Source organism: Cotesia typhae, unplaced genomic scaffold (genome assembly GCF_013202065.1).
Source record: "Cotesia typhae breed Kobodo isofemale line unplaced genomic scaffold, CoteBio_Ctyphae contig_20, whole genome shotgun sequence".
Classification (NCBI taxonomy): Eukaryota; Metazoa; Arthropoda; class Insecta; order Hymenoptera; family Braconidae; genus Cotesia; species Cotesia typhae.
The window spans coordinates 6,151,458-6,179,343 of NW_027423725.1; the positions used below are offsets into that span (position 1 = coordinate 6,151,458).

The window sequence follows — 27,886 nt, forward strand, 5'->3', positions numbered from 1 at the left end:
TACGAAGTCACTAGAGCAGGATAGGTGCTTCTTAGGATATTTGCAAAGAATTTATTTAGGTCATCAAATTCTAAGTGATCAAGAAGTGATGATTTCTTAGCTTTGCTGATCCCCATATAATTAAAGTTTGACAAAATATTATCGTGTAGAAAGTTTTCCAGGACTTTTTTGAAATATGCCTCTCTGGTCAGAATTAGTTTTGTGCTAAATTATTCCTTTTTCATCTTGTATAGGCTTGATAGATTCGCATCGCCAGTACGGGCTACTTGAGTAACTTAATTTCCTAGTTAGAATAGGTATCAAGTTATTTAGAGAACAGATAACTGAATTTATAAACTGAGTGACCAATTCATTTAGTTGAGAATCTTGTGAGTGAATGCTCGTGAGACAGAGCTTTTGATTTAAGTCATCCCTCAGATAGTGATGATCGCAGTTTTTAGAGTCTAGAAACTTAACTTACAATTCGTAAACAGGTTTTTGATTGAATTTTCTAATTACATAAAAGATGATTTCACGTACGAATTCAATCTATATATATCTATAATAATCAAATTTTTCAAGGTCGATATAGGTGATCGATTGTGTTAGTTTTCCGCACTTTCAGACCTTGGCGCTAGACGCCAATTTATAATCGAAACTTGCACAGGGGGTGTACGGGAACTTCATTCTAAATAAAATTCTGAATTATACTTCGGTATCTTTCCGATCTTCAGTCTCTGTTCTCAATAAAACTAGGGCGCCAGGTAATTTTTGATTTTTATTTGCTAGAAATTATCAAAACTAGCCAAAACGTAAACTTAATCGAAAACACAAAAACTTAACAAAACGTAGATCAAAGAACCAAAGACTGGAAAGACAACGGGATACCTCGAGGTTGATCAGTGTGCTGATTTGTGGAGAGAGGGCGTGATTCTTGTAGAGAGTGGATCCATGATTGCAATAACTTTATTCGCAACACCAAAAATTTATTGTTAACAAAATCCTTACTTATTCAACAAACTTTATCTTAAATAAGAACTTGATCATAACTCACGACAAAATTATCGGAATGGTACATCTAACAATAGTCAACGCTATAGTCATGTCACAGACCTCTACTCTTATAAAATTGAACAAATAAATAAATAAACCTCAATACTTGAATAATAACCCAAATAAGTAAATAAATCTTAACAACTCGAATAATATTAATAATAATAATAATAATAATAATAATAATAATAATAATAATAATAATAATAATAATAATAATAATAATAATAATCTCAACTTGTTGGTAGATAGATGCGTCATTCAAGACGCAATCTACTACCAACGCAACCTGTCTATGGCCTGGATTGACTACCGTAAGGCATTTGACTCAACTTCACATGAGTTGATTCTCTATCTGCTCAAATGCCTCGGAATCAATCGCCAAACAGTGGGATGCATACAACGTACGATGCAGCTCTGGCGAACGCGTTTTCACATAGGAAGTGGAAATGCATTGCACGTAACCGGAACTGTTCAGTACAAGAGAGGCGTCTTTCAGGGAGATTCTCTGAGCCCTCTGTTGTTTTGCATCTCACTGCTGCCAATATCTGTTGCCCTCCGACAAACTCGTGGGTACTCTGCGGGGCTACCGAGTGATCGAGTATACTCGATCACTCACCAACTGTTTATGGATGATCTAAAGATATACAGTGCCAACAAAGATCATCTACAAACGGCCATCAACATCGTAGCAGAGTACACACGAGATGTCGGAATGTCTTTTGGGTTGGACAAGTGTGCGGTCGTACACCTGGCGAAGGGTAAGTGCTCTGATACGGGTGGAGATGTCGAATTAGTGGATGGGAGCGTCTTAAGAGAATTAGACGCCGGAGAGTTGTACAGATATCTAGGGATTGAAGAGCGGCAAATGCATGCCGTCTCTGAAGTCCGAACAACTCTTCGCAGTGAGTATGTTAGGAGACTCCGGAAGATCTGGTCATCAGAACTTTCCGGCAAGAACAAAGTCTCAGCTACTAACATGCTCGCTGTCCCGGTCCTACTTTACTCTTTTGGGATCCTGAAATGGCCTCGAAATGAGTTGAAAGATCTCGACATCAAAACCCGTAAAGTCATCAATATGAATCAGAGCATGCACCCTAACTCATCAGTCGCCAGGATGTACCTCTCCCGGAACATCGGAGGAGAGGATTGCAGAGCTTGGAGCGGCTTCACGATCGTTTGGTTCTGGGTTTAACATACGAGGTTGCCAATTTCACAGCAGACGAGGACGACTTCCTGATGCAATTTGTTCATAGTCATGAAAATGCGCGGAAGGGGTCGTTCTTGTATAAGGCAGCAATCTACGCGGCAAATACCTTAGGTCTCGGAGAAATAAACGCTCTCATTGAACTCCCGAAAAAGGAGTTCAAGAGCGTCGTCAGGATAGCCGAGGAAAAAAACTCCTCGGTGAACACATGGACAAGTCCATGCACAGCGTGTATTTCAAACACGTCCGTGACCATGGCTTGTCCACCCAGCTGACATTCTCCTTCTTGAAGTCAGCTGGCCTGATGTCCGAGACCGAAGGATTTATATTTGTCTGCCAAGATGGTGTTATCAACACTCTCGAATACCGTAGCAAGGTGCTCCAGGCGCAGCTTCCGGACACGTCCTGTCGGACGTGTAAACAACATCCGGAGACGCTGATGCACCTTTTGTCGGCATGTCCTGTGCTGGCAAGAGGTGCCTACATACAGCGTCACAATGCTGCCCTGCGAGTACTCTATTATCATCTCAGATATAGCTGCGGTATCGATGAGACACCAGTGCTGCCTTATCTGCCAGGAGATATTCCGCAAGTTGTTGAGAATGACAGTTCCAAAATTTATTGGAACATACCATTCGCAACAACCCGGCGGATTGACCACAACAAACCTGATATTGTGCTCTTTGACAAGGCTACTCGTGACATTTATGTCATTGAGTTTTCGGCCCCAGCCGAATACAATATCTCGGCCAAAGAAGAGCACAAACACCAGATATATCAGGATCTCCTGTTTGAAATTGGCAAACTGTACCCAGGTTACCGTGTCAAGCTCGTCGTTTTGGTTGTCGGCGTCCTTGGAGGGATGAAACAGTCTTTTGTGTCTTCACTTGCGAAGATACCGGCTTGCAGTTCAGCAGCCGTGTCTCTAGCAGCGCGGATGCAAAAGGCTGTCATTTTGGGATCCCTGCGTCTACTTAGGCAAATGAATTTGGCCTGCTGCACTCACTAACCGCCTTGTTGTGTGGAGTGGTGCAGCAGTAATGGATGGCGCTCAGGCTGGGCCCTCGGAGAGTCGGACTCCGGGGAAAACCCCCCTGAGCAATTAATAACAAATAATAATCTCAAATAAATCTGTCAACAGACTCTAAATTATTTACAATACAAAATTATTCTATAGAACGGCTATCTAATATCTCATGACCAAGAACTCTATTATTTACGCTCAAAATTACAATGAATAAAGCAATCTCATACCTGATATAAACAATGTCGATGCTAAGTAACTTTTTATTTTATTTTAAACAACTTCATAATTCGGTATTTACATCTGGAGCCCAAAATAAGACGCAAGAAAACTAAAATCTCAACCTCGAACTGAAACGGTACGCACGTCCGATCGCCGGATGTGATCAGCAGCAACTCTTAGACTCGATTGTCACGACTGAACTCTACGAAGTCCAAAACTCAACTCTCCTTAAACGTGACTCACTCAAAAACTAAAACTTCTATAATCAATTAATTCCTAGACATTTCAATCTCTAATCAGCCAACTGAGGCTCTGAGTACAGATATTCCTCTGGTGGATGCTCACCAGGAACTGACTACGGCTGGGATCGAAACCAAAAACGTAACTTAAAGTAAAACTCATCATAAAACATAAACATAACTTAAACTGATCCCATGTGCTTTCGACATGTTTCTCTACGTCGGAGCGCTGGCAATTCAGCCAGACTTAGACATTCCACCTGGAAGTTTCCAAGAGTTAGACTGGCGTCTAACATCAGACGAAACCAGGTCACTTAATGTCCCGCTCCGCGGTAATGCTGACTTACCCACGTCCTCTGCATTCTCAAAACCCAAAACTTAAAATTCAGAACTCAACCTCAAACTCAAAATTCGAAGTTCAAAACTCAAAATAACTTAATAAAACCCATAAATGACTTGACCTTAATATTTTTCAAAACTTCTCTAAAAACTGACTCTACTCTTAAAAATTCCAAAACTTGAACTGTAACATTACTCTCTAAATTCACGCTAAACCTATAGCACTTCGTTCATCAGCATCAACACTCACTTAACTCACAAAACACTTTTTTTTAATCCTCAAAAATATATTTTCTATGATATTTGGCCTTGAAATATCAGCTTAATGATACAAAAATTCGTTGGCGCTAGTGACGTTCATTTTAAATAGACCCCGGTCGTTAAAATAACGTCACAATATATATATATATATATATATATATATATATATATATATATATATATATATATATATATATATATATATTGAGACACTACAAATTGTCCAGTTCTTATCAGCCTTCAATTAGCCGCCCGAAAACCTTCGTTACCGACACTGGGTTAATTTTAATTGATTTTTCCTGACGGTAGGAGTCCCGGGAAATAGTGGGGATGAACGCCCACGACGCGTCCAGTCCGAAAATTATAGAGGAAACTTCGATCCAACCCCCAACTAGCTACACGCTACCAAATCATCCTATCAATCTATTACATTCATACATCCTATTTTATAATTCTATTGTATTAATACTAAGTTTATATTGTTTAATCATATCATTTATTCATTATTGTTGATAAAATAGATGATAATAAAGTTATAATTTATCGTGACCGAATACACGTGTTTAATTGGTAAAATTAAGTTGTGTGTGAATAAGTTAATAAGTTGTTCATCCTACATCAATCATATTCACCTTGAGGCCTTTGAAGGACGGAAACCTTCAGAGAATTATTGTTCAAGGATTGCTGTGACAATCATCCCAAATATTCTAATCATCGCTGCGTATTGTAAGTAAAGAAAGAATTATTACTGGCAACACGTGAGACTTCGTATCTTCCTAATCAATTTCTACACTCTCTATTTACTAAAAACACGATTTACGTTGTCTGTAAGGAAGCGGATTTTCGAGAGCTGGTGGTCCAAAATTAACATTTAGAGGTTCAACCGATTAAAATTCTTATTCGCGAGGTTTTAGTGGGTTGATAAATAAATTTATCATTAAAAAGAAAAATTTATGTCTCAATTGGCACTCGAACAGGGACGCCAGCTCTCATACGGGTAACGTATTTCATGAAAAGTCTAATAAAATAATTGGTTAGAATAAGTAATTCAAGAATCTTGAAAGAAAAACTGCAAAGAAATCACAAATTTCTATAAAAGTTATAAATAATCTCTATAATATTCATAAAATTCTAGTCAAAAATATGTAAAGCATATTATAGTTGAATATTAAAAATTAATTAACCCCCTGAAAAAATTTGGGATTAAGCAAAAAAATTACTATATAGATAAGAACTCTCACGTTTCTCATGAGTCATTATCCATTAATTTATTCATCTAATAATCATTATTTAGTATTTATTATAAAATTAATTCATGTACTTATTTATTTATTTGAATTATATTATAAAATAATCCATACAAGTATCTACGAACTATAAAAATTTGTAAATTGTAAAATTAATTTATAAAATAATTCTGAAGTTATCCGTCATAAATTATAAAATTTTATGTCTTAACGTACTCTCAGAAAATCGGTTTATTTTATAATACTCTAGTAAAAGAAAGTATTCACTTTCCCTTGTGTGCCGAGTCGCATGCCTGAGATCTGTTGTTTATACTTCACATAGAGTCTCGTAGCATCAACATAGAGTCGACGCCTGTATATTCGGGTCTATTGTGTCGCACACTTAAGTTAGTCATTACTGAGAATCGACCGGTTTACGACACTAATTATTGGGAATAATACTATTTTATTAAAATTTACTGCCGTCGGAACTCTCAAAAAATAAAAACACTTAGTAATTATAACTATTTATTTCTCGATATGGCGTTGTTAAATCAAAACTATTTTGTTTATTTCTCAGATTATATTAACTGAAATAATTAATTACTATATTAAATTTCATCTATTTATTTTCAAAATATGTGAAGAAAAATAATAAGATTTCCTTTTCGGTTTAACAATATACACGACTGAAACTTAATACTTTAATTATTTTTTGAAATAAAATATAATTCATTTCTAATCCCTCTGAGGACATATAATTGTTAGGACAGATTAGACAATGCTCAACTTATTAAAATAATTAATCATTATTGAGAAAGTAATATCAATGAAAATTCCTGAACGTTTAGTCAACTAAATGATTATTGGTAAATAATCAGAAAAACCGGATGTTAAGATAATTGGTAAATCAATCAAAATAATTATTTAATAAAATTATCCTGAGAAACAATTACCGAAAAACAAATCAAATTTCAGAATGATGCCTCGCACCCCTATATTTCGCCCATCGGCACCCGTAACATCTACCTCAAACCAGAACGATCAGTTTAACTTCGATCCTTTAGTTCAAAACACCGTTCTGTCCCCCACGATACAAAACGAAACATTAAACTTAGACCAATCCCAAGGTCACGTCATGAATAGTACATCAAATGCTTTAGCCGATCTCGGTAATGTTCCAGATGCCCACGAGAGCGGTGTTCAACTTATAGATGACCCTGAAAATACAAACGGTCCCTCACGTGTATTACAAGAAGTTATTCAAAAACTTCGTACCGAAAATCAGTCCTTGCGGCTAGCGCAACAGCAGCTACCCCCGACTTCACAAGTACAACATCGCGCGGAAATACAGTCCCAGTTTCAAATAATAATAATATGGGGTTATTTCCAGGAAACAATATCTTCCACCCCCGTGAGTTATTCCCTGGGCCAAACGGATCATCGGTACCCCAGTCGCTTCCATCGGATGTACCTCTCTACTTCTATCCCCCCTTACAAGCTCAGAGCGGAGCTGCGCGTCTACCGTACGCGCCGCCACCAGCCCCACTACCGCGACCGCCAGTACTTCAGTATAGTGTAGTGGCACACTCACAAGCTGCTCCTTCAGCTCCTCCACCGAGACCTCCACTATACTATCATACTCCGGCCCCGTACAGAGTACAGCCGAATACATTACCTCCACCAACGTACCCCTCACGGACGCACGCTACACCAAATGTACCTTTACAGATACCCTCTGCCTATTCAAACCAACACACACACAATACTCCAAGACAGTTTACAGGCCCCGTTCCCGCACAGACGTGGCAATATAACAACACAACGCTACGACTCAACGACATATGCCGTACAGCTAAGCCTTGGAATATTACTTTTCCACCACGTGACTCTTCAATTAAATTAGATGCAAAGAAATTCCTTAGGGTCATGGAACAGAGAATGGACAGTAACGATATTTTTAGAGACCATTTTAGATCAGTTATTACAACTACCTTAACCGGACATATTTTAGAATGGTATTATCAAAACGAATATATGTTTATTGATTAGCAAACTTTCAAAGAGCATTTTAAAATTTGGCAAGAACATCAGTCTGATGAAGCATTGTTACAAGAGATTTTCTCTTTACAGCAACGCGATGATGAATTAGGAATAGCTTTTATTAATCGTATGCAAGGTGCTTTCGCTCAACTAGAAGAACCCCTTCCGGAAGATCGACAAGTACGAATTATTATTCAAAAGTTCAATTTTCGATTTCTTTCTAAATTTGCTGAAGAACCAATTGGTACTTATGCATTGCTTTACAAACGCGTCAGTGCTTGGCAGTCGGTAATAGATGCAGGTAAACGTAACCGAACAGAACGGACGCTTAACACTAAAACCAAAGCCTCTCATGATGATAATAATAATAATAATAATCCAAAATCACGTGCCAAATTAAATGCAGTCGTAGATTCAGACCTTATGACGGCAGACTACACTGATTCAATTACTACTAACAATGATAGAACAACACTAGACGCTATCACAAGTCCTAGTACCCCAAATCCCTTTTACATCCCTAAAAAGGATCCTATAAACGCAGACATCTCCACAGCTGCCGATTTACCGGCGCTAGTACAACTCATAGTAGAGAAACTCCAAGCTACCTCTAACCATGTACCGTCACCGATTAGTTGCAGACGCTGTGGTCGCCCTGGACATATTTCAGACAATTGTTGTGGACGCACTACTGACGAAATCCGCGCCAGAGCAGGTTTACCTCCTCTCGAGCGAAGTATAAATCCAAAAAACGAGTAGGTGCCCTGGTAGCTTCCTCTACCCCCACTAGGGCCAATACAATTGTGGTAGAGCGAACTAAAACTCCTATTACAGACTCACAACCTATTGCATCACAGAATTCCCCCAATAATCATTCTCAGGAATCTACTGTAAATAACATCGATGTAAAATCATTAACATTCTCTGGACAACTTACTAGCTCACTAAATTTAGATTTTTCGGATTCGGAATATGAAGATTACGAAGATGATTCCGATTTAGAAACAATAAATAATGATCCGGATCTTCAAATAAAATCAGATTATAATGAAATAACCGATTACTTGATGCCGATACATAGCCCGGATGCCAATCAATCTTTCGACAGTAATGTAAACTCACCTCCTATACAAACGAGTCGTATGTTAGCAGAAGTAACTATCGGTCCCCATCGAATTAACGCACTATTAGACAGTGGTAGTGAACGTAGTTATATTTCAGCCAAAGCGTACAAAATTATTCAAGGTAGGGAATTGCAAAAGTTAGGCCCAGACCCTACCAGTACCTTCGGAGTAACTTTAGCTGATTCTGCATCCACGTATACGCAAGGTGGTGCCCCATTCCGTATCGAAATCGACGGTAGATCATTCCTAACCTGGGTGAGTGTTCTTCCAGGATTATCAACACCCATGATCCTAGGACTAGACTTTTGGCAACAAGCGGATGTTCGAGTCGAATCCAAAGCATCCACTTGGAAGCTCGGTGAAAATTCTGTAAAACATCGTTTCCTCTCTAGAAATCACCAGACAGACAAACTATCCCTGAACATACTAAGCTCATCCCAACGTTCTAAGCTAAGTGATTTCCTCGCGGTAGAGTTTGAGAAAAATAAAAACGCAAATTTAGGAGTCACTAATTTAATTCAACACCGAATCGAAGTAGTCGACGACATACCAGTCCGTTGTAAACCCTATCGACGTAGCCAACCAGTAATGAAAGCACTACACGAGAAAGTCGACCAATTGCTTGAAAAGGGATACATTCGACCTTCTAATAGTAGTTGGGCATGCTCACCCGTAATGGTAGCCAAAAAGAACAATACGTGGCGCATGTGTATAGATTATCGTCCCGTAAATAAAAAGACCAAAAAATCTGCATATCCATTACCTATTATGCATCGTATTTTATCAGGTCTTCGCGGAGCCAGAATCATTTCAACCATCGATCTTAGCGATGCGTTCCACTAGATATTAGTTGAGGAAGACAGTCGACAATATACAGCCTTTTGTGTCGATGGCAGAGGCCAATTCGAATATGTTAAAATGCCTTTCGGTTTAGTAAATGCCCCAAACACTTACCAAGCGTTAACCGACCAAGTCCTCCGCATAGTTATGAAAATTATTTACCAAACAGCTAGACAATACGCTTCCAGTGCTCACGAGAAAATTTTCGCGTATCTTGACGACTGGATCATAATTAGCGATACCTTAGAAGAACATCTAGTTTACTTACGAGCTGTCTTTGAGGCTTTTTGTCAAGCAGGTCTCAAAATCAATGAAGAAAAAAGTCAATTCGGGAGATCTGAAGTAAAATTTCTCGGTTTCATAATAAATAACGAAGGTATGAGTCCCGACCCCGCTCGTCTTGAACCTATCGCGGATTATCCACGGCCTACTAACCGTAAGGAACTGCGTAGATTTAATGGACTTGTCAATTGGTACCATAAACATCTTAAAAATATAGCTCAGGTACAAGGACCCCTAAATAAACTCACTAGTACTCGAGTAGAATGGAAATGGACTGATATCGAAGAAGAAGCTTTTCAAAAAACCAAAGCTTTACTACAAGCCGCAACACTATCACTACCTGAACCCGATCGCCCTTATCGTCTATACACTGACGCCAGTAACACCGGTTTAGGCGCGATATTAACCCAATATAATGACCAGGAAGATCGTGAACATTTAATCGTATGTTTAAGTCGTCCCCTTACTAAAGCAGAGTCTAACTATACAACCACCGAAAAAGAATGTCTTGCTGTTGTTTGGGCCTTACGGAAACTCCGAGGATATTTAGAGGGACTCCCAGTAACTGTATACACCGATCATTCCGCCTTAAAATGGTTATATAGCTTAAAAGACCCTGCAGGTCGTTTAGCCCGCTGGGCCATAGACCTCTCAGCTTATAATCTTGAAATTATACACTATAGGGGAACACAAAATGAAGCCCCAGACGCACTATCTAGACTTTACGAGGACATGAACATTACTGACCATATTGTCACCACTCTAAGTAGTATAAATACACCAAACTCTTGCTGGTACGATGAGAAAGTTCGCGTAGTATAAAAATTTCCTGACCAATATCCAGAATGAAAGTACGAAAATGACAGACTATACTACTATCGGCCTTCAGCCACTAAAGAAATACTAGGTGATTTAAACGCCTGGAAAATTGTCCTCACCGAATCAGAAATTAACTCACATATAGAAAAGTTCCATTGCGATGTACAAGCTGGTCATTTAGGCATAGATAAGACCTACTGGCGTATACGAGAAACACACTATTGGCCAGGCATGTATCGAGACATCTCCTCTTTTGTAAGCTCTTGTGAAATTTGTATTAAAACAAAAAGTAACCAAACCAAACCGCAAGGATATATAGGAACTAGACCACCTACACAACCATGGACCATTATCTCAATGGACACGATAGGTCCTTATACAAAATCCGCATCAGGCCATCAATATGCCCTAGTAATAGAGGACATTTATACCCATTATCTTGAAATTTTCCCCCTTAGACAGCAAACAGGTAGGGAAATAGCCAAACATCTGCGTAACGTGTTATGCCATTGGGGACCCGTACGACAAATTATCTCAGATAACGGTAAAGAATTTATTAACAAAGATCTTCAAACTCTATTTCAACAATATAACATTCAGTTTACTCCAACACCGATAGGGCACCCATGTGCAAACACCGTAGAACGTTGCAATCGTACCATAAAACCTATGATTGTAGCTTTTACCAGCCAAAACTAACGTGACTGGGATTTCCACCTCCCGGATCTAAAACTCGCGTATAATACCGCAGTACATACAGCTTTAGGGGTATCGCCATTCTATCTTAACCATTAGGGTGTCCGTTATTTACCAATTTGGTTTCTGAGTCTGCAGCGCCCCTAAAATTTTTAGTAAATGACCTAAAAAAAAATATTAAACCCATATAAGCCCTTAATATTAGTAATAAACCATGCCACAAAGACGATTCGTTTCCCATTTAAATAACATGGGACTTTGGTACTTTTTGCAATTAATTTTTTTATTTCGATCCCAGTGCATAGATTGCTGTGGCAACAAATTATTTTTGTAGGAAATTGAACGCTCTACAAAAATTCTCTCTTAGCGTTTTTCGATAAATTCACTGGCTTTAAAGTCATTCAAGGTCAAAGTTGAACTAAAAGTAACTTCTCATTTTTTTTTATTTTGACCAAAAAATTATGATTATTTATTGTTTATTGCTAAAAATATCTTTTATGAACTATTTTATAACTAATATTAGTAGCAAATATTCCGAAAATTACAAAATGTAATTTATGATGTAAGTTTAATTTAAAAAATTTCAATTATTATTGAAAATGTGACTAATTTAATAAATTTATCAACACATACATAAACACAATTCATTTTATTAAACATTCTTTGGTAGCATTTGGAAATTTTTTTTTGTATTCACTTACAATTTGAATTACATACTGTTTTTGATCTTCGTGCTTAGCTAGAGTATTAATATAATATATTCTTCCGTTAGTTTAACAGCTCGTTCTGCAGAATCATTGACCACTTTTAGATGCTTAACAATTTCCAAACCTTTTCAATAATCTGGATGCTCTGACCATGTTCTGTCATCTAATAAGAGAAAGTTTGTATCGATACTAAATCTTTCGAAAAATTTGACGGAAGTAGAATTAATAAAATAATCAACATTTTTGTTCAGAAACCAATCAAAATCTCCTGAATTGAAAATAAAACGTTTAGGAACATCAAACTGATCTTCTTCGCTTAATGTCAAAGCCGCCACCATTTTTCGCCTTACGTCAGAAGAAATATTTTTGTCGAAAAATGATAAAGCTGCTGCCTCTGGACTTAAATACCATAAATGATTTCTAAATTTTGCTAAAACTGCTTCGGATAATTTTTTATCAATTGTTCGATAATTATAGACTACCTTGAGAAATTCAAGATCTTGATTTGGAGCAGTTGCAGCTAACGGTGCCGTATACCAAAATGGAACGTATACAAACACAATAAATAAAGAAATTTCTTGTAAACTCTTTTCATCTTCCTTGCTTAAATTAAAACAATTTCGAAAAATATAAATTTTTAAACAATAAATTGCTTTGGACATCCATCTAGCGTGGTGGAATGCTCCAGGTTTATAAAATTTTATATTTTCAGAGTCCATTATGCCTAGGAAGATTTTACTCAATTCCAAAAGTTCCCGATAGTCATCCCGTGGTAAAAGAGTGTTTAAAAACCCATCAATTTTTGCAGTCACTTCTGGTATTTGATCTCGTAATATTTTTTTTAGTTTATTTTTCTGTACGGACTTATATTTTGTTGTATCAATGGAACTCCATTCACTTTGAAATTTTTTAAATAACGGTCCATTTGGTCCGGTTGTGCCTGGCATTTTCGTTGAGTGTACGCAGGATAACACCAATTCATATATGTGGTGTCTACAGAGAAGATATAACATATTTCGCGCAGATCTAAAAGAACCAATTTGTTACAGGTTTCATCTGAGAGAACGTTCATCATGTCATTAATAGCGACACCAGAGTCCTCAAGCCAGGAATCTTTGATTCTTGGGTCATTAGCAAAGGCTCTGGACTCAGATAACTCACCACCATCTCGCACTCATTCTAACTGTACATCACTTCGAAGCTATCGAACCCAAGCTACAACTACTGGGCCATGCGCTTGAAGTGAAGAGCGACACCATTGCTGATGCAAAGACTCAGGAAATAATTCCTGAACTCCAGCCTACCATCTTCGACGATGGGAGAACTGCTGACAACAAAGCAGCCATACCAGTATTGGCCAGCCAACCAGCCTCGGCATACGGCCCCAATGCTGGACTCAAGGTTCGTCGAGAAACATCTAAACCGACTCCAGGAGGTGCTAATTTTCCACCATCACCAGTACTGTCCAACATGGCAGCTCGGGGAGAGCTTCCAGAGGATTTCATGAAGACGCACATAGCCACTGGGGCTATAAGAAAAACTGCACCAGCTAAGTCTATGATGGTAACGTACGCTCATTCGCTACCATACTCACAAACGACACCAGCTGCCCAACACAGCCCATCAATGTCAGCTCAAGCTGCTTTTGAGCAATTCCTTAAGGATACGGTAGCAGAATCAACGTCAGAAGCCGACCCAACTCAAGGAGTCCTGGTCCACAATAGAATACGTCTCGTAGACTTCGAGACATTCCGCAAGGTCATCCGTAGAGCCTGTCAAGCTGCTAAGCCAATTTACCAGCAGCCCAACCTACAAGACTCATGGACCCAGACAGTCACCACATAGGCGCAGTCGCTTTTCATTACTGACGCCCGTCAGAATTGCAGACAACGCGACCACAAAATCGCACAATGCCGTTTACCCTGGCGACCTGATGTGTCATATCTGCTATCAGGACCAGGTGACGACGGAAACGTGTTTCCGTCCCCACGACAAAGAAAAGAAGGACCACTTCAGAGGCCGTTGCCAAGGCTGTGGAGTACCAGTCCGATATTTTGATCCGCAGTGCAGACACTGCAATGCTCGCTGGCCCGGGTACCGTAACTGGATTGGAACCAAGTATACTGCCCAAGACATCGAGAGGTTCCACAAGGCGCACTTACGTTCATTGAACAAATAAGTTCGTCGTTACCGTACCCACCACTGCTTCATTTATTCATTATTCATATTTTTCATTATTAATTATTCATATTTTTCATTATTAATTATACTACTATTATAGCTGCTATTATATTACATATTATAATTTCAACCATAGTTACCACATTAAACAAATATTATTATTCAGTACTGTTCAAAAAAAAAAATATATATATATATATGGGTCATTCCATGCCAAATCGACAAATTTATTACCTGACCTCTTTCGATTTCGCTAAAAATTTTCTATCTTTTTCTACCCCCCGAAAGACATTTTTCAGAATTTTTAAATATTTTTTTTCCAAACTCAAAAAAAGTTACGAATTTTCGAAAAAAACCGCTCTTTTTTTTTGAAAATGCTAGAACTTTTTTAAAAATTGACCGTTTGGGAACTTTTTTTTTTCAAAATTTTTGTTTTTAAATGTAGTTTTTGAAAAAAAATATGAAAAAATTTTCAGAATCCCAGATATATGAAATATTTTAGTTTTTTTGAAAAAACCGTGATTTTCTCAAAGTTGGACCATTTTTTTTTTTTTTTTTTTTTTTTCTAAAAAAACTTCAACTAATTCCGCAGTGATCCCCGCATATTTCAGGATGTGATCGCTATTGCTTCTAATTTTTTTACTATTTAAAAAAAAGTTTTTTTACAATTTAGTTTATTTTTTTAACTTTTCGGCCAAATTTTTTTAGCTTACTCGTGAAACTTCAGAAGTTAAAAAATAATGTATCTTTCGAAAATTTTAAGTCGTTATCTTCCAAAATTTTTTTTTTTTAAATTCATACTTCCAACCTCATATTTCTACATAAATAAAAATCACTTTTATTACTTGTCCTGAAATCAACACGGAAAAAAAAGTGATACAAATTTTACGTCAGGTGATGCTATATTCGGTTCACTACTATAGAAAATGCTGTATCATAGTATAGTAAAGTATAGGACATAATACATTAGATACAAAATTAGCGTCTACAGTGATACAAATTTTACATCACCTTTTTATCCGTGAATGTATTTCATATAAAACATTTTCTTCTGACCAGGTTCTAATATTTATTGATTTATTTATTCATTAATTAGTTTATTTATTTACAATAACATCTATTCTTTATGATAACATCTATTTCCTTATTTCTTTTTACTTAATGATTGTCTTCTTTTTTTCACTGTGCTATGAGTTAAAGACTGATCCGAAAAAGAAAATGACTTAACTTCCACTATACCATCTTCCAACGGCGAAATTTTATGTATTTTCTGTGTTGCGGGGATGGTTTTGGCATTTTTAAAACGATCTTCTAGTTTGTCTTTCATCAGATTGTAGGCGTCAACTGTTGAGAATCGCACATTTATATTTGTCAAATTTTTTGACACCCATTCAAAAAATTGTACAAGTGTTAATATTTGCTCATCAGGTGGTAATTGCAGACTTGCTCTCGAGGCCCTCATTTTAACCGTCCCACCGACTCCGTCACAAGGCCCTTTGCCGTGAGCCGTTGCAAAAAAATTCCATTCAACTGGTACACCAAAATCTTCACGATAATGGGATAAATTACTAAAATGCTTATAATTTTTATACTGTTGCGGTGCACCATCCGAAAAAAAAAATACTTTGGAGACTGTGGGCGAAAGAGATTTGATAAAGTCGAAAATAATTCCAGAATAAACATGGACAGCAATAGAATCATGGTTTAAGCAGTCTGAAATTATAACCATACTCTGATGAGTTAGTTGATTATTAACCTTATAATAAATAACGACTGTGTAAACTGTTGCTTGATCGTTATTCCAATGGAATCCCGGTGCAGCATTTTGAACAATAAACGCATAATTTTCAGCAAAATCAACAATTACTATGAATTCGTTATCGGTTATCGATTCTTTTAGCGCTCTTAGATATGCCGATTGTTCTTTTGCAATGAAATTATGTGGTAATAAACCAACAAGCTTATCACAAAAATCATCAACAAAATCCGAAGCATTTTTCAGCGTTGTTTCAAGAGTTACTTTTGGGGTAGACACCCATTGTTTGTAACGAATTTCATCGATTGCATGATTATCCATTTCTGTGAAAATTAATTGTTTTATGTTGTCAATGCCTGGACAATTTAGACATGTATTGAAATAGCACTCAGTCTTGGAATTGTCACAGATAATAGCATTCACACAGTCGCTGTAAGTTTTCAATGGCATATTTGAACCTTCTGTTAATCGACTTAATTTACCTCCTAAAATCATTAATTTGACATTCTGATGAATAGAACAAACGCAAACTGTATGAGTCCCCGAACCACCAGCTAAGATACAGTGTTTTGGACGTAAAGATGCAAATGACGAAAATCCGATCTTAATTCCGGGAAATCTTGATTGAAATATCTTATGTAACTCCTTCAAATTACAGAGTACTAAGCGTTTTTCAATTTGAATTTTCGTACCATCATCATTACGCAATGAAACAAAATCTTTTTCCCTGGCATAGGACTGCTCATTTCATCGTCATTATAAAAATTTATAACAGCTGATGACACTTCAACAGATAATCCATGCCCTGAAAAATTGAGTGATGATTAAAATTATATATAAATACGTATAAATTGTTCAAACAAAAATTAGTTAGTAAGTCAATATCTCACCCATTTTCTTTTCAGGTATTGATAATATTCCTTTATCAGCTTCAAGATTTATTGCTAATCGCGCCATATACGTAGTTGTACCCATTACTTCAACAATCTTCTCAATACTCCAACTTGACGGCATAAGAGTCAACATTTGTATACGTAAAGATTTGGTCGTATTGGTATCATGGAACTTTTCTCTTAATTTTTTAATTATTTCAGCAGCATCTGTGTTGCTGCATTGAAAATCTACAGGATTTGGAATTCCTAATGCCTTTTTCAAACTATCAGCAACACGAGAAACTTTATTGTTTAAATACGTTTCATCATTTACTCTTCTAGCTAGCAATGGAGATTGGTTTAATAATAATAAAGCTTCAGTTACGATCGGACGAGTTATTTCCAAACTGAGTTCAGATAACGACGAACTACTTTGCTGAATTTATGATTCTCCAACACTTGTTGTTGGATCTAAAAAAATAATCAATAGAAAATACAAAGAACAATGATAGTTGAACATCGAAACATAAAAGCTTCAAAAATACCTGTCAGGTTATTGCCTCCGGAATTATCAACTTCTATAGATCCGGTAAGAATATTTTCATCATTCTCAGAACGCTCATCGGGTTCATTGTCATCACTTTCATCAGAAAGACTTTCAGCGTAATGATGAAGTAATTTTTTATAGCATGAACTGCATATTCGATCAACAGTTGACAAATTGTATCGATTAGCTAAATTTTGTGGTACATTACGCAAAGATGATGTTTTCCGATGGTTCTCCAAATTATGTGGATTACAACATCGATCGTGAAACTTTGGCATAGTAATCACTTGTAAACAAAAATTCGATAAAAAGAACTCTCCGTCAAACTGTGTAAATTTATTTAATAATGTTATATCTTTGTGACACTTTGAACACATCAACGATACGATTATTCTTTTAACATAACCTTCATTTTAACAGAATAAAGTAGAGATGATCTCTTTTTTACCGATAGACGACAGTTTAAAAATTATCGGCTGAGGATATTTTTCTGCACACTTCAATACTGCAGTTGTGATTTTTTAGTACAAAAAAATTGAACAAATATGAAACAAAAACATAATTATTAGGGTGGGTCAAAAAAATCGAATAATTTATTTTTGATTTTATACTCTGAAAAATAGGTTCGTAGACACCTAAAAAGAATTCTCTCCAAGTATAAGCTCTTAATTATAACGGGAAGGTCCTCCGCTTTCCGGGTTTCTATTTTTTTCGAATAATCAGATAAAAAAATTTATATCTCGCTTCCAACTGCTTGGAAAAATATTCCGTGGCATAGATTTTGTGAGAAATTGAATGCTTTACAAAAAGGTCTCTTATGACTTTTTCAAAAACTCAACCGATTAAAAGATATTCATAGTTGAAGTTTGGCTATTTTAAGGAAAATATTCGTTTTTATTATGAATTTTATAAGTCGATGAAAAAAATTATTTCGGATTGCGGAACTCATGATTTTGTAGGAAATTTACTGCTCTACAAAAATGGTCTCTTATGATTTTTGATTAAGTGAAGCCGTTACGAGATATTCATCGTCAAACATTAACGAATATCAATATTTCCAGTTTTTGATCAATAATTCGATAAATTTTAATTTAAACTATGAGTTTCAGGAAAATTTACATAAATTTGAGTTTTGATCGATAAAGAAATGTTATAATAAGTTAGATAAAGAATTATTGGAATTATCATTGATTTTCCTTGGAGAAATGCCTCAAGAAAAGATTTCTTTCAAACGTCCTGGTACTGTTCATCATGCTAGATGGATGGCTAAGGCCATTTATAGTTTGAAAATGTATCTATTCAGAGATGAATTCAAACTCTCTCAGAAAGAATTGCATGGTCTTCGTCATTTCTGTATTTTTATAGTCACATTGTATTTAAAAGCTTGGTTTTCATCAACTTCTGCAACAACTGCTGCTTATCATGACTTGCAGTTTATGAAAAATTTATTGGAGTACAAACATATCAATCCTTTGATTTCTTCAGCTACGTGTGAAAAAATGATTTCGCACTTATGGTATTTGAGCGATGAACTTGCCATTTTATCACTGTTTGACGATGGCGTTCCATTAGAAGGAAAAAAAAGTATTGTTGAAGCTGTTAATACTCGTGAAGGTACAGATTCTAAAGCTAAAAGATTTGTAATTGCTAAAAAGATTTGAATTCATTGGCGCAGAGAACTCTGAGTGACTTTGTGTCTAAAAAGTCATTAAATCTTTTCAAAATCTTCGATCTACCGTATGACTTTCTTGATGTCGATGTTGAATTATGGCCTACTAATGAGAGTTATCTCGAAAATAAAGAATACTTTCAACAACTAAAAGTTGTCAATGATTCAGCAGAGCGAGCTGTTGCATTAGTCAGTGAATATAATCAATGCTTGACAAAAATGAAGAACAATTCCAGTACTTATTGCAAGTTGTCAAAGAACATCAAAAACATTCCCAAATTGTAATAAAAGAAATTATTTATAGTAATAGCGTACTGTTATGTTAAAAATATAGACAATTATATTGCAATTGATAATTGAATAAAACATTTATCTATAAAAAAGTTAAATACTGGTTGTTTCTTACTTGATTCAATACTTTTCATATTAAATTTGACAAAGAAATATGTCATTCACTTCAAATTAAACTAATCATTGGCTATATGTCGAAAAAATGCTCTAATTTCTTGTTTTAATGCAATCAAACAAGCTCAAGACTGAAAACAATATTAAAAAAATTGTTTATAACATTTCTTTATCGATCGAAACTCAAATTTATGTAAATTTTCCTGAAACTCATAGTTTAAATTAAAATTTATCGAATTATTGATCAAAAACTGGAAATATTGATATTCGTTAATGTTTGACGATGAATATCTCGTAACGGCTTCACTTAATCAAAAATCATAAGAGACCATTTTTGTAGAGCAGTAAATTTCCTACAAAATCATGAGTTCCGCAATCCGAAATAATTTTTTTCATCGACTTATAAAATTCATAATAAAAACGAATATTTTCCTTAAAATAGCCAAACTTCAACTATGAATATCTTTTAATCGGTTGAGTTTTTGAAAAAGTCATAAGAGACCTTTTTTGTAAAGCATTCAATTTCTCACAAAATCTATGCCACGGAATATTTTTCCAAGCAGTTGGAAGCGAGATATAAATTTTTTTATCTGATTATTCGAAAAAAATAGAAACCCGCAAAGCGGAGGACCTTCCCGTTATAATTAAGAGCTTATACTTGGAGAGAATTCTTTTTAGGTGTCTACGAACCTATTTTTCAGAGTATAAAGTCAAAAATAAATTATTCGATTTTTTTGACCCACCCTAATAATTATCACTTAATTTAAAAAAAAAAAAAAATTTTGGAAGATAACAACTTAAAATTTTCGAAAGATACATTATTTTTCAACTTCTGAAGTTTCACGAGTAAGCTAAAAAAATTTGGCCGAAAAGTTAAAAAAAAATAAACTAAATTGTAAAAAAACTTTTTTTTTAAACAGTAAAAAAAATTAGAAGCAATAGCGATCACATCCTGAAATATGCGGCGATCACTGCGGAATTAGTTGAAGTTTTTTTAGAAAAAAAAAAAAAAAAAAAAAATGGTCCAACTTTGAGAAAATCACGGTTTTTTCAAAAAAACTAAAATATTTCATATATCTGGGATTCTGAAAATTTTTTCATATTTTTTTCAAAAACTACATTTAAAAACAAAAATTTTGAAAAAAAAGTTCCCAAACGGTCAATTTTTAAAAAGTTCTAGCATTTTCAAAAAAAAAAGAGCGGTTTTTTTCGAAAATTCGTAACTTTTTTTGAGTTTGGAAAAAAAATATTTAAAAATTCTGAAAAATGTCTTTCGGGGGGTAGAAAAAGATAGAAAATTTTTAGCGAAATCGAAAGAGGTCAGGTAATAAATTTGTTGATTTGGCATGGAATGACCCATATATATATATATATATATATATATATATATATATATATATATATATATATATATATATATATATATATATATATATATATATATTAAATACCACTCATCAACATTTAATTCAAAAATTTATGCCAGTAATCTTCTTTGTTTACAGCAGCAGTAGCAGAGCAGATCAAGCAATTTTAAACACTATTTATTTATTTAGTTATAATTCAATCTATTCTTTATGTTAACAGCTTTTATCTACTACTATCTACTGTCAGGTCAACCCTAAAGCGATCGAAGTCTCGGAGAGAAGTCTAATCCATACTGAAGGACCCGAATCATTTTTAGGCTTGACCGTCACTGTTAACATCCTCAAAACTTACTTCTATTTATTTCTTATTAATCTATTTATTGAATTATTCTCTAATTATTCGAAATCAGGCGATTCACTTGCCACCTATCCATCCTATCACCTATCCAGGCGATTTACTTGCCACTTCATCCCATCACCTAACAGGCGATTTACTTGCCACTCATACTATCACCTAACAAGCGATTACTTGCCACTCATACTCAGATTTCATCAATTCAGTCACCTACCCAAGTGAATACTATTTCCAATAATTCTAATCAAACATTGATTTATTTCTTTCATGCTAACGTATTTTTCAATCAAAGTCCAGCTCGGTACCTGGGGTTCTTGGACGGGTAATTTCGGCTTGGCGGTGGGGATTGAGACACTACATATTGTCCAGTTCTTATCAGCCTTCAATTAGCCGCCCGAAAACCTTCGTTACCGACACTGGGTTAATTTTAATTGATTTTTCCTGACGGTAGGAATCCCGGGAAATAGTGGGGATGAACGCCCACGACGCGTCCAGTCCGAAAATTATAGAGGAGACTTCGATCCAACCCCCAACTAGCTACACGCTACCAAATCATCCTATTAATCTATTACATTCATACATCCTATTTTATAATTCTATTGTATTAATACTAAGTTTATATTGTGTAATCATATCATTTATTCATTATTGTTGATAAAATAGATGATAATAAAGTTATAATTTATCGTGACCGAATACACGTGTTTAATTAGTAAAATTAAGTTGTGTGTGTCAATCAGTTAATAAGTTGTTCATCGTACATCAATCATATTCACCTTGAGGCCTTTGAAGGACGGAAACCTTCAGAGATTTATTGTTCAAGGATTGCTGTGACAATCATCCCAAATATTCTAATCATCGCTGCGTATTGTAAGTAAAGAAAGAATTATTACTGGCAACACGTGAGACTTCGTATCTTCCTAATCAATTTCTACACTCTCTATTTACTAAAAACACGATTTACGTTGTCTGTAAGGAAGCGGATTTCCGAGAGCTGGTGGTCCAAAATTAATATTTAGAGGTTCAACCGATTAAAATTCTTATCCGAGAGGTTTTAGTGAGGTGATAAATAAATGTATCATTAAAAAGAAAAATTTATGTTCCAATATATATATATATATATATATATATATATATATATATATATATATATATATATATATATATATATATATATATATATATATATATATATATATATATATATATATATATATTAGGTGCTTTTTTTTTGCGACTATTTTTTTCTTAAAAAATATTGATTTTTTTATTCGTATCATAATTATAATTAGTAATTACTTAGTGATTAAGTTGCAAATTCAACGAAAAAAATTTTTAATTGTATTTTTCTGAAGTTTTTTTATTTGTAAATAAATTTCTCATTTAAATCACACCATAATATTTGAATTTATCATTTAATAATTCAATTTTAATGAAATTCTAGCTAAAAATATATTGTGTATGATCATTACAAAGAATATGGGATGTTTCTTTGTTGCTGTGTATTGTGATACTGATTAATTGCGATTTATTTTTATTGTTTTAGTAGTACTACTGAGCTTTCACTTGACCTTGAATGCGTTCAACAAATTTCCCCTTTAATTGCAGCGCTTTCTTTGTTTTCGCGTACTAATCCCGCGAGAGTAAGAACAAAGCTTAGTGTGCATTGATCATTGTGACGCCGTTGTATGTATACTTTGTTAAATTTGAGGTTAGATCGACTTTAACAATCATTAAAATGAGTGAAAAAATTGGTAATAAAACTTGGAATTATTTAATTGGATTTGAAAGAAGCCAAATAAATAGTAATAAGCTGCCTTCGTATCGTGACTTACTGAATTTGTTTATGTATAAACATCAGTCTTTAAAATTAACTATTCGAAATAGTGCTACTAGTGTTATTAACGATACTAATACTATTTGGGCTAGTTTCAAGATTCCAACTATACGTCCTCAGCACAGTCTTGCGAAGTTGGAAAAATTTTATGCCGAATATATAAAAGTCAAGACACATCATAAGAGGGAAAAAAGATCGAAAGCACAAAAACAGAATGTTGAAAAGTTTAACCAAAAACTAGATAAATTGTTCTATATTTCCAATTCCACAATGGTTAAGAATTTGCCAAAAGAGCAGCAACAATGTCTGAATGAGTGTCAAAAGGGAAAAAGCAATCTTCACTCGCCCGTTACTACTTTCTTGCCGGTGGAAACTTTTCAGAATAAATCTGATACTGAACAGGAGATAGCAAATGAAGATAATGAGAACAATACAGACGAATTTGGTTAGTTTCTTCTCACATACAACTATAAATTATCAAGCTCAACAATCAATCATTTTTTAATAATCGAAAACAATTTCATATAATTTAGACTCATATTTTTTCTACTTACTTGTAAAATTTAATTCGCATTAAAATTCTAATTTTCTTAATCTCATTTTCTGAAAATTGAATTCTATATAATTTTTCAATATTATTAAAGTTGTTTCTAGATTCATAACTTTTTTTTCTAATTATTAGTCTATCATTTTTGGTAAAATTTCTATCAAGTAAATCTGAATAAGTGAGATAAATCAAAATTTATTTAATTTAATCTAACGCGCTAAAAGAAGTATAACTTCAAAAAATTTGTTTTCGATTTTTTTGCAGTCGAAAATCCCCACGCTATTAAAAAATTGAAGTCACTGTAACCAATAAATTTAAAATACATATCATTTTATCTTATTTTTATTGGAGAAAATTGACGGAAACTCAATTCAAAGAATATCTTTGCTTCTGAATAACAGAAGCTGAATACAAAATTTGAAAAATGTTTTAATCGATTGGATTTATTTATTTAATTCTGAAAATATTGTTTTAGGCATGAAATTATCGCAACATTCGATGCCAGCAAGTTTTTGTAGTCTATCATCAAATTCCAGTGGGTTGAAACGAACATATTCTGATTTTGAGAATGAACTCCCTGTACCTCGTAAAAAGAAAAAAATCAATATTTTAACTCCAGAACTTGTATCAGCTTTAGATCGCACTGGAACTAGTGATAGAGATGCAATGTTTATCATTACAGTTGTTATAGAAAGTCTGGGATTAGATATTGATAAATATAATGTGAGTTATTCTTCTATTTGCAATGCACGTATTTCTAAGAGAGAAGAAATTGTCGATGCAATTAAAAAAGAAGAAATAGACGAATCTTGCGTAGTTCATTGGGATGGAAAAATGCTACCTACAGGACAAGGAACATCAAAAGCAGAACGGCTCTCGATACACATTTCAGGAATAAGTGGCGAAAAATTTTTAGAAGCTCCGTTGCTTTCTGACGGCACAGGTATAAGTCAAGCTTCAGCCGTATTTCAGGCTCTGACGACACGCAATATTTGCGATAATATTAAAGGAATGTGTTTCGATACGACTGCTTCAAACACAGGTAAATTGTCAGATTGTTAAATTACATTTTCAAACCTACGCTAGTCATAATAATTAAAGGATATAATAAGATGTCTAAATTTTTGGGTGTTTTTCAACGAGCTGTAACTTCGAATAGAATGATTGTAGAGCAAAAACAAAAAAAAGCAAATAGTAGCTCTAAGTGTCTAGTTTTTAGATACGACCATGACAATTTTTTTATCACGTTTGAGTCTGGAGAAATGCTGAGGAAACTACAAGAAAAAAAATTTTCCAAATTTTTTCTTGTCTAAAAAAAGGTCTACGTGCTTCAAAAATGTTTTTCCATTCTTTCACTCAAAAACGCTTGCAAAAAATTTAATGTCCTTTTATTTGACAGAATTAGAAAGCCTGTGCGATGATTTGCCGCGGAGTTATCGTCAATCAAAGCAAAGAAGTTCTTTTTAACTTTGATAATTAATAACTCTGGGAATAATGGTCGTATGAGAAATTGAAGGAGAGTTTTAAAAACTACACGATATTTTCTATGAGATTCAGAGAATGGCTTTTGACAAAAAAAAATTTTTTTAATTGAAAATCCAAATCTCAATGAAAAAAGATTTTTTTCTTAAGAATCTTTATTTTTCGATCAAAAGATTGATTTTTTTAGAAATTTGAAAAAAAAACAAAAATTTCAAGAAAATAAATAAAAATTGAGAAATTGCTCACAATGGCGATTTTTGCGAAAACAAAAATTTGAAGCTTCGGGACACTATGGAACAAAAAATCGCAGCACTTTGAATTTTCCAGGGATTTTAGGAGATACTTTAAGGTTAAAAAATTACCCATGAAATTTTTCGTTCATCCATTTTATCCAAAGTTATACCAAGTTCCAAAGTTTTTCAATTCAGAAAAAATTTTCTCGTCAAAAACAATTCACTGTATCTCATAGAAAATATCGTGTAGTTTTCAAAACCCTTTTTGATTTCACATACGATCATTATTCCCAGAGTTATTATTTATCAAAAGTAAAAAGAACTTTTTTGCTTCGATGACGATAACTCCGCGGCAAATCATCTCACAGGCTTTTTGATTCTGTCAAATAAACGGGCATTAAATTTTCTAAAAGAGCTTTTGAGTAAAAGAATGAAAAAACATTTTTGAAGCCCGTAGACCTTTTTTTAGACAAGAAAAAATTTGGAAAATTTTTTTTTATAGTTTTCTTAGGATTTCTTCAGACTTAAACGTGATAAAAAATTGTCATGATCGTATCTGAAAACTAGACACTTAGAGCAACTATTTGCTTGTTTTCTGTTTTTGCTCTGCGATCATTTTATTCGGAGTTACAGCTCGTTGAAAAAAGGTGCTTGTCCTTTACTAGAGAAAAAAATTGGTCGTGATTTATTATACCTTGCTTGTCGTCATCATACGTCAGAGTTGATGTTACGAAATGTAGCAGAGGTTGCTTGGCCAGCCACAAATGGTCCAAATGTACCTATTTTCAAACGATTTAGAGATAATTGGGATAACATTGATAAAGTAGTATATGAAATCGGTTCCAATGATGAACATATTACCGACATTTTGAACGACAAAAAAAAAGACATTCTCGATTTTATTGACAATCAATTAAAGGTATGAATTAATTCAATTTTACATTAATAATTGTGTATTTAAATGATGAACTAGTTTTTGACACATTTTTGTGTGTATTAAGGACTTAAGTTTTTAATTGATAAATTTCAAATATCTTTTTGCTCGAATATTTTACAAAGTGTATTTTTTCATTAACTTTATTTACAAATTTAACTAATTACATTATCATTCACTATCAAAGAAACCCATTGGTTACTGATAATGATTACAGTTTTCTCACTTTTTTATTTTTCTTTCTTTTCATATTTTTCAATAAGAATCATCATCCAAGAGACGACTATAAAGAATTACTGGAACTAAGCAGTATCTTTTTAGGTGGTGGAGGTGATAAAGTTCAATTTAAAGCCCCTGGCGCTAGTCACCATGCAAGATGGCTTTCAAAAGCTCTTTATTGTTTCAAGATATATATTTATTTCGTAAGCAGTTTAAAGTACCAGCGAAAGAAACAGATGCATTGCGAAAAATTTGTGTTTTTGTTGTATTATTTTACGTGAAAATATGGTTTACTGCTCCATATGCGATAAAAGCCCCAAACTCAGACTTACAATTAGTAAAAGATCTTATCGAACATCGAAAAATTCATCCGGAAATCGCTAATGCAGCTCTTGAAAAATTATCTAAACATCTATGGTATTTGCATGAACAACTTGCTTGCTTGGCGCTGTTTGATAATGCAGTATTACCAGAAGAAAAATTGAAAATTGCGAAAAAAATTAATGGTATTCCCGCTATAAAGCAATCGAATAAGCATTACTCAGAGCCTTACAAAACAATTACTTCACTCAGTGAAAAAAACATCAGTGATTTTGTGACACCAAATTCAGTTTTCATCTTTAAACAGTTTAACCTTTCATATGAATTTTTAAATTCTGAATTTCATACATGGGAATCAAATTTTGAGTACCAAAAGTGTTCTGAAACATTCAAAAAGTTAAAAGTTGTAAATGATACTGCTGAGCGAGGAGTAGCTCTGACTCAAAGATTCAATGAAGCTTTCACCCGCAATCAAGATGAACGACAAAAAGTTTTTCAAACAGTACAGCATCACCGTTCGCAACATAAACTGTGTACTAAATCAACTTACAGCATAAAGAAAATGGTGTAAAATATTTAATTTATCGTATTTGATCATACATGTAGTTAAGTTCAAAGTTACATAGACCTGATATCTTAGTAATTTATTTACAAATAAAAAAACTTCAGAAAAATACAATTAAAAATTTTTTTCGTTGAATTTGCAACTTAATCACTAAATAATTACTAATTATAATTACGATACGAATAAAAAAATCAATATTTTTTAAGATTTGATTCAACATTTTGTGGAAATTCAATGCTACGTAAACTTCAATGACTAATATCTCAGAAAATATCGATCTTAGTGATTTCGTGGTAAGGACCTTTTTTGTAGAGAATAGAATTTCCTACAAAATTATCATTTACATTTTTTCTGTATGTCTTATTATTTATGAGATAATGAGTGAAAAAACAAGAATTCTATGAGAAATTCGGTTTGACGGTCTGTACTACCCCACCAGTATGAGTTACGACTTCGCGACAATGGACACTTTTGTAGAGCATTCAATTCTGAAAAAAACTCGTCCATGGTCAAAGCGATGCTATGAAATGCCACT

The 27,886-nt window shown here is 34.3% G+C and overlaps 2 protein-coding genes across 4 annotated transcripts in view; one reads left to right on the forward strand and one right to left on the reverse strand.

Annotated features, from left to right (window-relative positions):
• The window catches only part of Syt7 (Synaptotagmin 7), a 335,513-nt gene that overhangs the window by 189,636 nt on the left and 117,991 nt on the right, over window positions 1-27,886 (forward strand). The window lies entirely within an intron of this gene.
• Window positions 17,313-17,714, reverse strand: LOC141538244 (uncharacterized). The gene is made up of 2 exons (XM_074259623.1): window positions 17,416-17,714; window positions 17,313-17,341 (listed from the first exon to the last, which is right to left on the reverse strand). Exons 1-2 carry the CDS (start codon window positions 17,693-17,695, stop codon window positions 17,313-17,315), a joined length of 309 nt encoding a protein of 102 aa, XP_074115724.1. The 5' UTR covers window positions 17,696-17,714.